At 41.0% G+C, this 13,780-nt stretch overlaps 1 protein-coding gene across 1 annotated transcript; it reads right to left on the bottom strand.

Annotated features, from left to right (window-relative positions):
* Positions 1 to 3,838: 3,838 nt before the first annotated feature.
* LOC125145557 (trace amine-associated receptor 13c-like) lies at positions 3,839 to 4,831 on the bottom strand. Its single transcript, XM_047818914.1, has one exon. It carries the CDS (start codon positions 4,829 to 4,831, stop codon positions 3,839 to 3,841), a length of 993 nt encoding a protein of 330 aa, XP_047674870.1.
* Between the last annotated feature and the right edge of the window lie 8,949 nt (positions 4,832 to 13,780).

Genomic DNA, 13,780 nt, shown 5'->3' with positions numbered 1-13,780 from the left:
TAGTTGGAACACACCCTCCGGTCCCCCTTTTTAAAGAGAGGGACCACCACCCCTCTCTGCCAGTCCAGAGGCACTGTCCCCAGCCGCCACGCGATGTTGCAGAGGCGTGTCAACCAAGACAGCCCCACAACATCCAGAGACTTGAGGTATTCAGGGCGGATCTCTTCCACCCCAGGTGCCTTGCCATTGAGGAGCTTGGGGGATCGACGAGTCCACAACTGAGCCCTCGGCCTCTGCTTCCTCAGTGGAAGACATGTCGGCGGAGTTGAGGAGATCCACGAAGTACTCCTTCCACCGTCCGAGAATGTCCCCAGTCGAAGTCAGCAGATTCCCACTCCCACTGTAAACAGTGTATGCAGGGCACTGCTTCCCCCTCCTGAGGCGCTGGACGGTTTGCCAGAATTTCTTCAAGGCCAACCGATAGTCCGTCTCCATGGCCTCACCGAACTCCTCCCAGACCTGAGTTTTCGCCTCCACAACCATCCGGACTGAAGCTCGCTTGGCCCTCCGGCACATATCAGCTGCCTCCGGAGTCCCCCGAGCCAACCAGGCTCGATAGGACTCCTTCTTCAGCTTGACGACATCCCTTACTTCTGTGGTCCACCACCTGGTACGGTGATTGCCGCCATGACAGGCACTGGAGACCGTACAGCCACAGCTCCGAGCAGCCGCGTCGACAATGGAGGTGGAGAACATGGTCTACTCGGACTCAATATCTCCAACCTCACTTGGGATCTGGTTGAAGTTCTGCCGGAGGTGGGAGTTGAAGATCTTTCTGACCGGAGACTCTGCCAAACGTTCCCAGCAGACCCTCACAGTACGTTTGGGTCTGCCAAGTCTGTCCAACTTCCTCCCCTGCCATCGGATCCAACTCATCACCAGGTGGTGATCAGTTGACAGCTCTGCCCCTCTCTTTACCCGAGTGTCCAAGACATATGGCTGGAGGTCAGTTGAAACATCCACAAAGTCGATCATCGACCTCCGACCTAGGGTGTCCTGGTGCCACGTGTACTGACGGACACCCTTATGCTTGAACATGGTGTTCATTATGGACAAACTGTGACTAGCACAGAAGTCCAAAAACAGAACACCACTTGGGTTCAGGTCGGGGGGGGGGGTTCCTCCCAATCACGCCCCTCCAGGTGTCACTGTCGATGCCCACATGAGCGTTGAAGTCCCCCAGTAGAACAACGGAGTCCCCAGTCGGAGCATTTTCCAGCAGCCCTCCCAGAAGAGGCCAAGAAGTTCGGGTACTCTACACTGCCATTTGGATCATAAGCACAAATTACTGTGAGAGACCTATCCCTGACCCGAAGGCGCAGGAAAACGACCCTCTCGTTCACCAGGGTGAACTCCAACACATGGTGACTGACCTGGGGGGCTATGAGCAAGCCCACACCAGCCCGCCTCCTCTCACCACGGGCAACTCCAGAGTAGTAGAGAGTCCAGCCTCTCTCGAGGAGTTGGGTTCCAGAGCCCAAGCTGTGAGTGGAGGCGAGCCCAACTATCTCTAGTCGGTATCTCTCAGCCTCCGGCACCAACTCAGGCTCCTTCCCCCCAGCGAGGTGACATTCCATGTTCCTAGAGCCAGATTACGTGTCCGGGGATTGGGTTGCCGAGACCCCTGCCTTCGACTGCCACCCAATTCACAATGCACCGACCCTGTACGGTTCCTCCTGCAAGTGGTGGGCCCACGGGAGATCTCGGCCACCAGGCACTCGCATCCTTTGGGGTGAGCCCGGCCGGGCCTCGTGGGGAAAGACTTGGCCACCAGGCTCTCGCATGCGAGCCCCAACCCCGGGCCTGGCTCCAGGGTGGTGCCCCGGTTGCCCCATACCGGGCGACGTCACGGACCTTGATTTTAAATTATTCATAAGGGGCTTTTTGAACCGCTCTTTGTCTGGCCTGTCACCTAGGACCTGTTTGCCTTGGGAGACCTTACCAGGGGCAAAAAGCCCCAGACAACATAGCTCCTAGGATCATTCAGGCACACAAACCCCTCCACCACAATAAGGTGGTGGTTCGAGGAGGGGGCTTACACCATTCTGTGTTGATGTAAACACACACACACACCACCACCGCAAGCCTTACTGCACAGAGCTGCATTTCGGTCTGCATAAATAGAGGTGAGCCCATTTAGCTGAATGGCGGCGTCTGGAACTCTGTCGCTGAGCCATATCTCAAAAGATAAGACGCGGCAGTTTCCAAACTCTCACCATGTAGTCTGTTCGAGTCCGATATTGTCTAATTTATTGTCCAGGGAGCAAACATTTGAAAATAGGATGGACGGGAGAGCCGGTCAGCTAGGGTTTGTTTTTAACCTAGCACGAGCAAGTACATCCGCGGCCCGGGGGTTGGGGACCACTGGTCTAGGATTTGTTTTTAACCTAGCACCAGCAAGTACACTGGACTAAAAAAATCCCTGTTTCAGAAGTTACGAACAGACAGGCACTACTGAACCAAGAGAATTCATCACCACAAAAGCTTCTTCCCAAGTGCTATCAATGTCATCACTCAGGACCAATGATTTTATCTGGGTTCTCAACTCATACTTGCACAAGTTGTGCAGTTTATCACCTAAAGTATTAAAAGTACAATTATTATCTACAACATTAATATCTGTATGAATTATCATGCTTTCCCTCCTCATGCCAATGACTCACCTTACAGGTTCACTGAAGAGAATACAGATTAAAGTCATATTCTAACACACTGGCTGGTCGACATCCCTCATGCAAATGTTCATATTCCTGCAAATATTCCAATGTTAACATTGAGTCAATATTTTATATTGCCCAGATCATACTTAATCTTTTATTTTTAATGTCACATTCATATTAGACATATTTATGATTACATAATTGATTACATATGATTCTTTTAATGCAATGTATTTTCCCAAATGCAAACATTTCATGTCACATGTAGACTTAGACAAGAAGTCCTGATCTTTTGGGTCAAAATACTATTGTAAAAGATCTCACACTTAAATGGCTCGATAGTATTGGTGGTTTTATACTTTATGAATAACTCATACCCACTGAGTCTAAGTGATAGTAAATGAATGAATATGGTGTCATGCCTTGTTGGAACAAAAGGCCTAGTACTAACTAGTGAGAGACTTAAACCTGTCAAATTGACCATTACATTTAGCATATTAAACTGTGGATAGAAACATAACAAAACATGTTAAATGTTTGCTGGAGCACTCAGTCACCCCCTCAGTCATCCGGAGCTTCAATAGTGATGCCCTGAGAGATACGATGGACAAATACAGTACATCATAGCCTATATTGATGATATTCTGGTATGCACCCATTTTATAGAAAACCATGAGCTCCAGAAGGTTCTCCAGATTTTCACACAGCATCAAGAGTTTTTTAAAAGGAGAGAAGAGCGTGGTTTACATATGCACCATCTCTTTTCTGGGCTACATCATTAACCCTGAATGAGTTTTTAAACTTTTTCCATTTTTGAAAAACACACGCTCAAAAGCTGCTGCATCTTTTTTTGCCTCCATTAATCTGACACCTTTTTAGGGAAATTAAAAGTAATAATCTTCATAAAAGCACAAATCTTTTATTTTCTCACTGAAAATCTGTTCGTCTTCGTCTCATTGCATGTTAATATGTAGTATTCATGATTTTCCCTGATCATATCTCACTGTAGTTTTAATGATTTAATCTAAGGTTTTGTAGCAAATATAATTCCCTCCTTATACATATAATACATTATAGTACACATTATATTGGAGTTTAAATTTGATATAGAAGATGGAATTATATATAACAGTCATATTTACTTTAGGGACATTATCAGAAGGAGTGAAAGAGAGTTTTCATGACAGAACATTGATTAATGCAGAATTTGTCTGGAATATTTGCAGAGTTATGATTAATTTAACACACCTCCTGAACCATGGATAAAAAAGAGCATAAATAACTGGATTAATGGTGGAATTAAAATAAAACATTATCACAAGTTTCTGAATTGTTTCTGTCTGAATTTCAATAACATCACCTAATAAACTGTAAATAAAATATGGAAGTAAACACACCAGAAACACAGACACTAAAATACCGAGGACTTTAGCTGCTTTTCTCTCAGATTTCATGGAGTATGAGGTGATTTTCTGTGTTTTACGCCGTGTGTGATTATTAAGCTCTCTGATAGCAGTGACATGTTTCTTAGCAATCACAAAAACTCGAGTATACAATATGATTATGACAGAAAGTGGAAATATAAACAATACCACAAGATCAATTACAGACAAAACCTCATTCACAATTAATAAACATTCTCCAGGACACATTACGGAAACTGTGAAGTTTCCATTGAAATACATGAATGTTAAGTTATAGGCCACAACCAGATACCAGTCAAAAACTATTACAGCAGCAGTGATCCTCACAGAGATTCTGTTCATGTAGAGAAAGGGATTTGAGAGAGCCAAATATCGATCCACAGCAATCAGGGTGACATTATAGATTGATATAATTGTGAGGAAACCATCAATAAACCAAAAGCTGATGCAGAAATCTCTCTCAAAAATCCAGCATGACTCTATTGTCCAGATAAACATTGTCGGTATCACAAAAGCACCAACAAGGAAATCTGACACAGCCAGTGAGAGCAGCAGCATGTTTGTTGGTGTGTGAAGCTGCTTGAAGTGAAGAACAGAGATGATGACGAGCAGATTTCCACACACTGTTAGCAGAACCACAGCAGCTGAACACATGTATAGTAAGATATAAACTGCAGGAGATACAGATCTCTCTGGACAGGAGAAATGATCACACCCATCAGACTGATTAAACTGTGTCAGGTTCATCAATACAGCATTTCTCTAATGTCTACAGAGTTTAAAGTAAAACAGAAAATGTAAAAATAGATAATTGAATGACTCATGGCTCAGAAGCTCTGGTGATTTTATAGTTTATAGAAATTAGTCACACCTCCCTAATTTGAGTGACAGTATGATACTGTAGATATGATGTCATGGCTTGTGGGAACAAAAGGCCTAAACTAAATATCTCCATCTCATGTGTTCTTGACTGTAATGGTAATTCAAGAATAATCGAAAATTAATTATATTTATTTGAAATGTTATTTGAAAAACCCACCGCATTGGTCACAAACAGATTCAGCTCTTAGTGTTTGTCCTGCAGTCTGTAAGGCTGTCCATCTCACATTACCTATTATTTTAAACCACGGCTAAAACAGAGCATAAAGAAACAGCTTAATATCTGAATCACATGGTGACTCGTTATATCTGCGCTCCATTGATAATGGCTTTTTCTAGTGCACACGCTTAACTCAGAGTCAGTCAATTTAGAGTTGATAAAACTAACTCATTTCAGCTGTTCTGTAACCGAAATCTCAGGGTTTGTAAACTCAGAGTTCAAGTTTAAACTCAGAGTTGGTTGAACCACCTTTCTGAAACAGGCCCCAGAAACAAAAACTGCCAAAATGTCCCCCTAGTGTCTAGATAGGGAATAGTCCCAGCCATTCCTGATATATACAAACTTTAAAAATTCTGTTCATGGTCCACAATCATCACCAGACTCCCAGATTTGTGATGTACTTATTTTTTTTAAATGATTAAATCAGAAGTTTAGGTCAATATGAAAGCATGTAGCACATGCAAACTACAGTATTTCAGTGTGTGGGGCAGTTTGTTGATTCATCCCGAAATGATTTGGACAATGTCCAGTGAACAAACATGTATACTGAGATAGGGTTAAGTTTAAACTGAATTTCAAGTATAGCTAAGGTCATTAAACTGTATGATCCTGAAAGTGCATCTACAGTATTTTATTAACCCACATTGATCTGTCTGTATACAGCTGGACAGAGACAAAGAGAGAGAGAGAGAGAAATCTTGGTGTAAACATTTCACTGCAGTTCTGTGTTATTCACCCAGGTATGTCCTTAATGCCTCTTATTAGTGAACAGTTTTCATGTTTATCTGTTTTTATATTTAAAGCTTATCTAAAAAAAGATTAAAATGCTGTTGACAATGTAAACCTACCTTAAATATAAGAACTTTCATTAAACTAGGTCAAAATGTTTATTAGGCATGTATATTGTAAATATTAATATATCTATTAATAATTGTCATATATAGTAAAATATAAATCAATACAACAGCCAAATCTGTTTATTTGTTATGTAATGTAGTTTTGGATATGTAGAAATTTGCAGTTTTTTTCAAACAATCCCTAGAGACTGAACACCTGAAACAAAATTTTGTTCAAGAAATCAGAAAAATAAACAACATGCACAGAAAACTAACAGACGTTTCTATATGTGTCATATAAGCAAACTGCTTTTGATTCTTTTACACAAGCTTGTCCTATAATGTTATTTTTGTTAATGTTAACTTTGTTGTCGTTGTGCAGTGTTCAGCTAACAATGAAATGCAGCTACATTTAATTCTAATATCAGCAACATTCAACTTCTGTCATGGCATCAAACTATGAAAGTTTTTCTGCATTCTACACTGATGTGATGGAACAAAGTGTATGAAAATGACTTTATTATTAATAAACATTTGTTGCACTGTCAATAGTTTGAACCAAAGGAAAATCAGGTAACGTAGAAGAAGTGATCATGGCTGCAGTGTGTGGACACCTGTGGGTGGCACTCTGGCTTTGTCTTATTGGCCATATAGCAACTTTCGGTAAGACTGGACTACAGGCAAATAGCGCACACTAATTACATTTAATTTGTGACATTTTCTTAGACAGAACAAATTTAAAACAATGTGTTGCTTTATACATTTTCAGAAAGTAGAGAATAATATTAATAATAATAATTCACTCCATGTCAACAGAGTTGGAAGAGCAGGACTGGGAGTATCTGGGGTCTGATGTGGTCTCACTGCACAGACTGAAGGGACTAGCTCATCGCTTCCAACACCAAACTGTAAAGGTTCAGCATGATCACAGGTATGTACAGTATGTCTCTAAACCAGTGGGGCAGGTGGATGAAATCAGTATGAGATATTATTTGAGATATATGAGTATATAGTATGAATATAGTATAGTATCAGTATGAGATATATATTATTTATTATTGTATTATTGAATGTTATCATGTCATTGAAAACTGAATCTAAACAAGAAACTGCTTCAAATGTCTGTAAAGCTCAATACAGTTGTGTGGACAGGTTAGATAGGTTACACATGTTAGTATATCACTGCAAGCAGCTCTGTGCAAAATTCTGCATATAGAAACCTAAATTTGTTTATTTAACTCTGAAAGGTTGAGAAAATCAGCTGGGAAACAACTGGACTTCGCAGTTTCCATTAAACACTATTACACAATTACACAACTGTTTTCCCCTAATATGGTTTCATGTTAAGGATCAATGACAGTTCCATATCAGGAAACTATAAATAACTGTCTAAATTAATGAAGTCAAGATATTGGATGGTGGAAGATATTTTCAAATTCTAACTCAGGTGTATTACTGCATTACATATAATGCACATATGAAAGGATCACTAAAAAAGACCAATAACTCAAAGTGAACAAAATCAGTCACAGAAATCAGTCATTAACAAGCATCACAAGATGACTTTGTACTTTATCTGTCAAGAAAAAGGTACCTCACAAAAGGTAGGAGAACATGCACAAAGAACATTGAAAATAATAATAATAATAATAATAATAATAATAATAATAATAATAATAATAATAATAATAGCAGCACTACAATAGGCTTAGTTTTTATTAGTTTGATTAGTTTAGCCTAAGGTTTGCAACTAGTTTTGCTTTAGTGTCAGTGGTGGACCTGGCCTCTTACCTAGGGGTGTCTAAACAATCAAAACTCCTACATGCTGCAAAGTAGGTGTGGGGCACAACCTTATCTGTTCTCAAACCAAATGAGCAAGGGTGAACAGGAGAAGGTAACAAGAATTTTGGGTGCTGTTTATAAACAGTTGGCTTCACCCCTTGTTTGAAAGAGAGAAAGAAAGACATGCAAACACAACTTTGCAGACACAAACATATGTGAAATGAAATACAACCCCAATGCATGATCGATCCACTCCCATGCTTAACAGTCAGTGTTATTTTCATGAAAATCTGTGCCCTTTGTTCTCCAAACATACCTTTGCTCATTGCAGCCAAAGAGTTCCATTTTAATCTCAATATTTAACTTCAGTCAACAGGAATTTTTTCAACCGCATCAGGCTTGTGTAACACAGAGTACACAAGGGTTATACATGCAGAAATATAACAATGCATATATTTATATATATAAATGCTTTGGAGTTTAAATTATAATGTAAATAAGTTAAAACTAGTAATTAGTAAAGTTCATAAACTGTCCCTTGTATGGTGTTCGGGTCTGTGGGACCAATTTTCTTTTTTTTATGAACATAAAAATTATATTATCAATTTTTTTTAGACTCGGACTCATTGGCCTTGGCTCATTTTCTGTGAAGAACATATATCAGAACATATTTTCAATGACCACACACTGTACACCCCACCAACATGGATGTGTCATATTTCAAAACACTCAGCACAATGAGGAGAACTGCCTCACGTGTATCATGGTCACGTCACGTGAAAAATCAAAAATTTTTTTTCATTTACATTTACAGCATTTGGCAGACGCCCTTATCCACGAGCGACCTACATAAGTGCTTAAATCTCTAACACTGAATACATTAATGCTGGTTCACTAGGTTACATACTTAAGATACCATTCGCATTTACTTCAGGAAATGTACATTCTAGTTAATTGTGTTTGCAAAGCAACATTTTTATTATCCTGCATACTTATTATTATTAATGGTGCTTGCAAAGCAACATTCTTACTATTGTGCATACTCTTCCGGACAAAACTTCGGCACGTAACGTCCCAAATCGACCGGGTCATTGAGGACAGGTGTGTTATGACTTTTATAAGCGATCGGAATTCTGGAATTCCCAGTACGGAAGCTCAAAGGGGTTTTTTTTCCTATAGACTTGAATGAGGAATTCTTAAAATTCTTCTTTTTTCTATGTATATGTAAAGGAAACTCTCAATACATGTAACTATCAACTCCACATTATCAATCCAATGATTCCAAAATTATTGGCCCCCAGTCAATACATTTACCACACCTCTATCTATCTATCTATCTATCTATCTATCTATCTATCTATCTATCTATCTATCTATCTATCTATCTATCTATCTATCTATCACATGAATTCACATGAAATGTCCAAACCCTAAGTAGCCACTTTTCGGCAAAAGTATTGGCACCCGACCGGGTATTCTGCTGACGGCACTCAACACCACGTCACGTGTAGCCCCGCCCCCAAAATAAGCGAAATCATAAATTTTGCACAACATGAACGTGTCATACATCAAAACACTCAGCCCAATGAGGGGAAGTGCCTCACGTGTGTTCTGATGACGTCACGTGAAAATAAAAAAATTGCACAACATGGACATGTGACATATTAAAACACTCAGCACAATGAGGGAAACTGCCTCACAATGTCAGGTGAAAATAAAAAGTTTGCACAACATGGTAAAGTGACAAAACACTCAGCCCAATGAGGGGAACTTCCTCAAGAGTATTCAGATGAAGTCACATGGTTGTCTCCACTAGCCTCCTAATGTTTTGGCACCCTAGCTTTCTGTCCACTTGCCTCCAAAAGTGACACCCAAAACACCCTGGCAACCGAGTGCTGAGATTTGCCACATGCAAGCACCATTCACATTTTCTTCAAGAAATGTACATTCTAGTTTATTTCACTCTGAAAGGTTGCGGACTCCAAGGGATTCACCTGGCCATTATGAAAACTTCAAGGCAATCAATGAATGGAATAAAGGGACAATCAAGTATTCTAAAACAACCAACCATTCCAGGTAAACACTACTACATGAGTTTTCCACTAATCTGTTTTCATTTTAAGGATCAATGACAGGTCCAGATCAATAAAATCTAAATATTTCAGAAGAATGTAATGTGACTGAGAGCTAAATCAAGATATTGGATGGTAGAAGAAAACTCAAGCTTGTTACTGCACTATGCATACTGCACATATGAAAAGATCACAATTCACTAAAGCTAACAAAATCAGTCACAAAAAACAGAGTCATTAACAACCATCACAAGAAGACTTTAGCTGTCCTTTATTGTTACACTGATGAAAGCATGTTCTCTGAATCAGGATAAATCATTTATGTGAATCATTTTAAAATCATCACATATTTCTTGTGTAATGGATGAAATTTACTGCTTTTTTTTTTCCCTGTACAGCCTTGAATGGAACAGCATGGCTAAAGCTATATTTGCAGATCTTAAAAATTGCCTGGATATTGCCAAGTGCATATTACAGAAGCAACAGGTAGGGGGAACACATTAATTCCTTTATATATGGTAATCACTACACTCTCCAGGGAGTTTTTCCACACCAGCCTTGCCTCAGGCTTGTACATTAGGGATAGATATAAATGTATAACTGAATATAAATTAGGGATAGATATAAATGTATAACTGAAATTTGTTGCCTTGGAGTGACTCGACATGTCAGACAGTAAATCACTGTAAGTTAGCTTGAAAGTAAATCATCTACATCACATTTTCTCCAGCTCCTTTGTCTTCAGGAAGCGCTGTGTGTATGTTTGTGTTGATTGTCTGTCCTGTCTGTCTAGTGCAGGAAATAAAAACAAACATACATTATATTATAAATATATATAGAGGGAGAAATATGTTGCCATTAAAGCATTTTAAGAGGTATATCATGGGGACGAGACACACTCTCTCTGCGTTGTTGGTTTGGGAGAAGAGCAATGCCTGGTTGGCTCGTGAGGGAGGCATTGCAAATTCCCAGTATTTGTATTTTCAGTTCCGGCTGCACCTCGTGGTCCGTCGAGGCAGCGCGGCAGCTTAGATCATGAGTATTTTCCTTTCTCTTGACCTCTCCCCCGACACTGTTCACTGCAGAACTTGCACTGTGATTTCTCCCAACACAGAAGAGAGCATGCTGCTTTCCGTGTCAGGCTGTGAGGGGCTTCCCCCCTCTGATCTCCCAAAGTAATCAGTGGCGTCTTCGAGGTGGTGACATGCTGTGTCTGAGTTGAGATTTAGATTGGCCTGAAGAGGAAGTTAATGGTGTCCATTCGAAGCTAGATGACTGCTTTTGACTTCAGGCCACTGGCCGACTTCATGCAGGCGGCTGACATTTTTCCCAGACCTCCTTGACAAGGTGTCAAGATTTTGGGGGATCTTGGGGAAATCCCTTTTCAGCGCGTCTTTTTCCCCCTGCCACGTCTGACTTTTCAGCCATTATAGGGCTTGAAATTCATGGGTATGGGGCGATGCCTGGGATTGAAGAAACGCTTGTGAGCTATCTCTCAACTACAACGCCCACATGGAGGAAGCCTGCCCTTCCACCCAAGCCTTGTAGAGCTACATCAACCCTTGTTGGTAAGGCCTATACGGCCGCAGGCCAAGCAGTTTTGCAGGCCTACCAGGCTGACCTGCTGACAGAGCTCGGCGGCGATGAGGGGTTGGACCCTCAGGTGGTAGCTGAGCTCCTCCGAGCAACGGACCTCACGCTCCATAGGCCTTTCAATGGCTGCCCTGCTTGCCATGGAGAGGCATCTCTGGCTCAACTTAACATGTACTAAAGATAAGGATAAGTCCTTTTTCCTGGACACCACGATTTCACCTCAGGGCTTGTTCGGTGATGCAGTGAGTACTGTTGTGAACAGGCACCAGGAGGTGAAACGCCAGTCAGATGGCTTTAGGGCGTTTCTCCTTCGCCTCAGCGAGCAGCCTGGGCCATCTTTCAGCCACACCCAACTCCCTCCTAGCTCACTCAGAACAGTAAAACAGGTAAATGTGGTGGCCTGTGCCCCCCATCTGCCCCCATCTAAAACTATGGAGGCCGGTCAGTGAGCCCAGATCCATCATACGAGAGGAAACCTTAAGTCCGTCATCTCGGAAAGCCTTGCTAAGAAGGAGTCCTGACGCCCAAGTGCTGAGATTCTTAGGAGCCTCTTTTTCAGGAAGGCTCCCTCTACTGCCTGTCCTGCCGCCTCTGACGTTTTGGGGAGCAGTAGTGTCTATGCCTGCTCTTCTTCCTTGCACTGTCATGTTTTCACAAGACATTTTGAGAACACATCATCTAATGTAGTTTTTTTTTTTTGTAATCATGTGAAAATCATCCTGCTTGCTCATTCACATTAAACAATACATTGATTTAAAATGTAAAAGACACTTTCTACTTTGAAAGGCCATATACGAAGAGGCATCGACATGCTGTGACTGACAGCTTTGTAGACAATGGGTCGCATAATGAGTTGTGGATTACAGAATGAGCTGTGGATCACTGAGCCAGGATCTGAGTGAGAAGTACAGTGCTACAAGAAAGACTGTGTTTCCTTTGTGGTTTATTTAAAATACACATTAGCAAGGACAGCATTAAAAAGGGAATTGTGTAACAATAAAACAATACAGTACAGTATGTATAAAAATAAAAAAAAGGAGTACAACAAAAACACAATACACTAGAGTAGGGTTCCTCAAATCCTAGCCTGTAGGGCTACAATACTATGCATTAAATAAATTATCTGTATTATTTATGTTTACATTTACAGCATGTGACAGACGCCCTTATCCAGAGCGATGTACATAAGTGCTTAGAAGGATTCGGCCATTTTTGTCCACACAGACTGCTCAGGTACTTGTTCAATCCCTTGTCATTTCAAGACCGGATTACTGCAATGCACTGCAATACACTGTCATGTGTAAACTGTTAAAAACATTCTGTCAAAGCTCAGATTAATTATTCACAAATATTTATTAAATAAAAGATTGACTGGTATTTTGGTTTTCACTGCGTCCTCCCTTTTTTGTCATGACTTGAGCCAGTTGTGATAACCCACTGCAGTTATCTAACAAGCCTGTGTTGCGTCAGTATGTAGATGACATACCTTTACCTACACCAACTCAAGAACAGTGTGAGAAAGACACCATTAAATTGCTCTGTCACATCGCTAAAGGGTGACACAAAGCGAGCAGTCAAAATTGCAATTTGTTCAACAAGAAGTGAAGTTCCTCAGAAGGTAAAATACTCAAGTCGAGCAAAAGAGAGGCAATTCTGAAAATTCCCAAACTGGAAAAAAACAGTTAATGTCATTCTTATGCATGCTGTAGGATGTGCTATCAGGATTATGCTATCTTAGAGGCACCACTGATGGACTGCTTTTGCTCATGGACAATGCCTGCAGCACAGAGCAAAGTGACATGGATGGAGACTGCAAATTATGCATTTGAACACCCACATTAGGTATCTCTGGCTAGTGAGACCATTTACACAGACTGTGGACATAAAAGGGGGGTGCATGCCATCAGACTTGCTCCAAGATCATGGGAGCAAACTCAGACCAGTAACATATTTTTCAGCTAAATGAATGAATGAATGATGAATGAATGAGTGGATCCAATGTCAGCAGGCCTACCCATGAGTCTCAAAGCAGTGGCTGCAGCAGAAAAAGGTCTGCTTAAAATGCTAAAAAGAAGTAAAATACCTCAAGAGACATTGTAGGCTACAGTGAATTAACTCTGTTGGTACCACATGCAGTCTTGCAACTGCTTTATAGCACACCCTGCATCCGCAAATCCAACAGCATTGTGGATGATCCCACACACCCCTCACACACACACTTCTCCTGCTCTACAAAGGTACCAAAGCATTCGAGCCCTCACAACCAGACTGTGTAATAGCTACCTTCTCCAGCTACAGATGTGACTGTTACCCC

The sequence above is a fragment of the Tachysurus fulvidraco genome, chromosome 9 (assembly GCF_022655615.1).
Source record: "Tachysurus fulvidraco isolate hzauxx_2018 chromosome 9, HZAU_PFXX_2.0, whole genome shotgun sequence".
NCBI lineage: Eukaryota > Metazoa > Chordata > Actinopteri > Siluriformes > Bagridae > Tachysurus > Tachysurus fulvidraco.
Note: the sequence above shows the minus strand (reverse complement) of the source record. Positions and strands in the feature narration are given on the sequence as shown.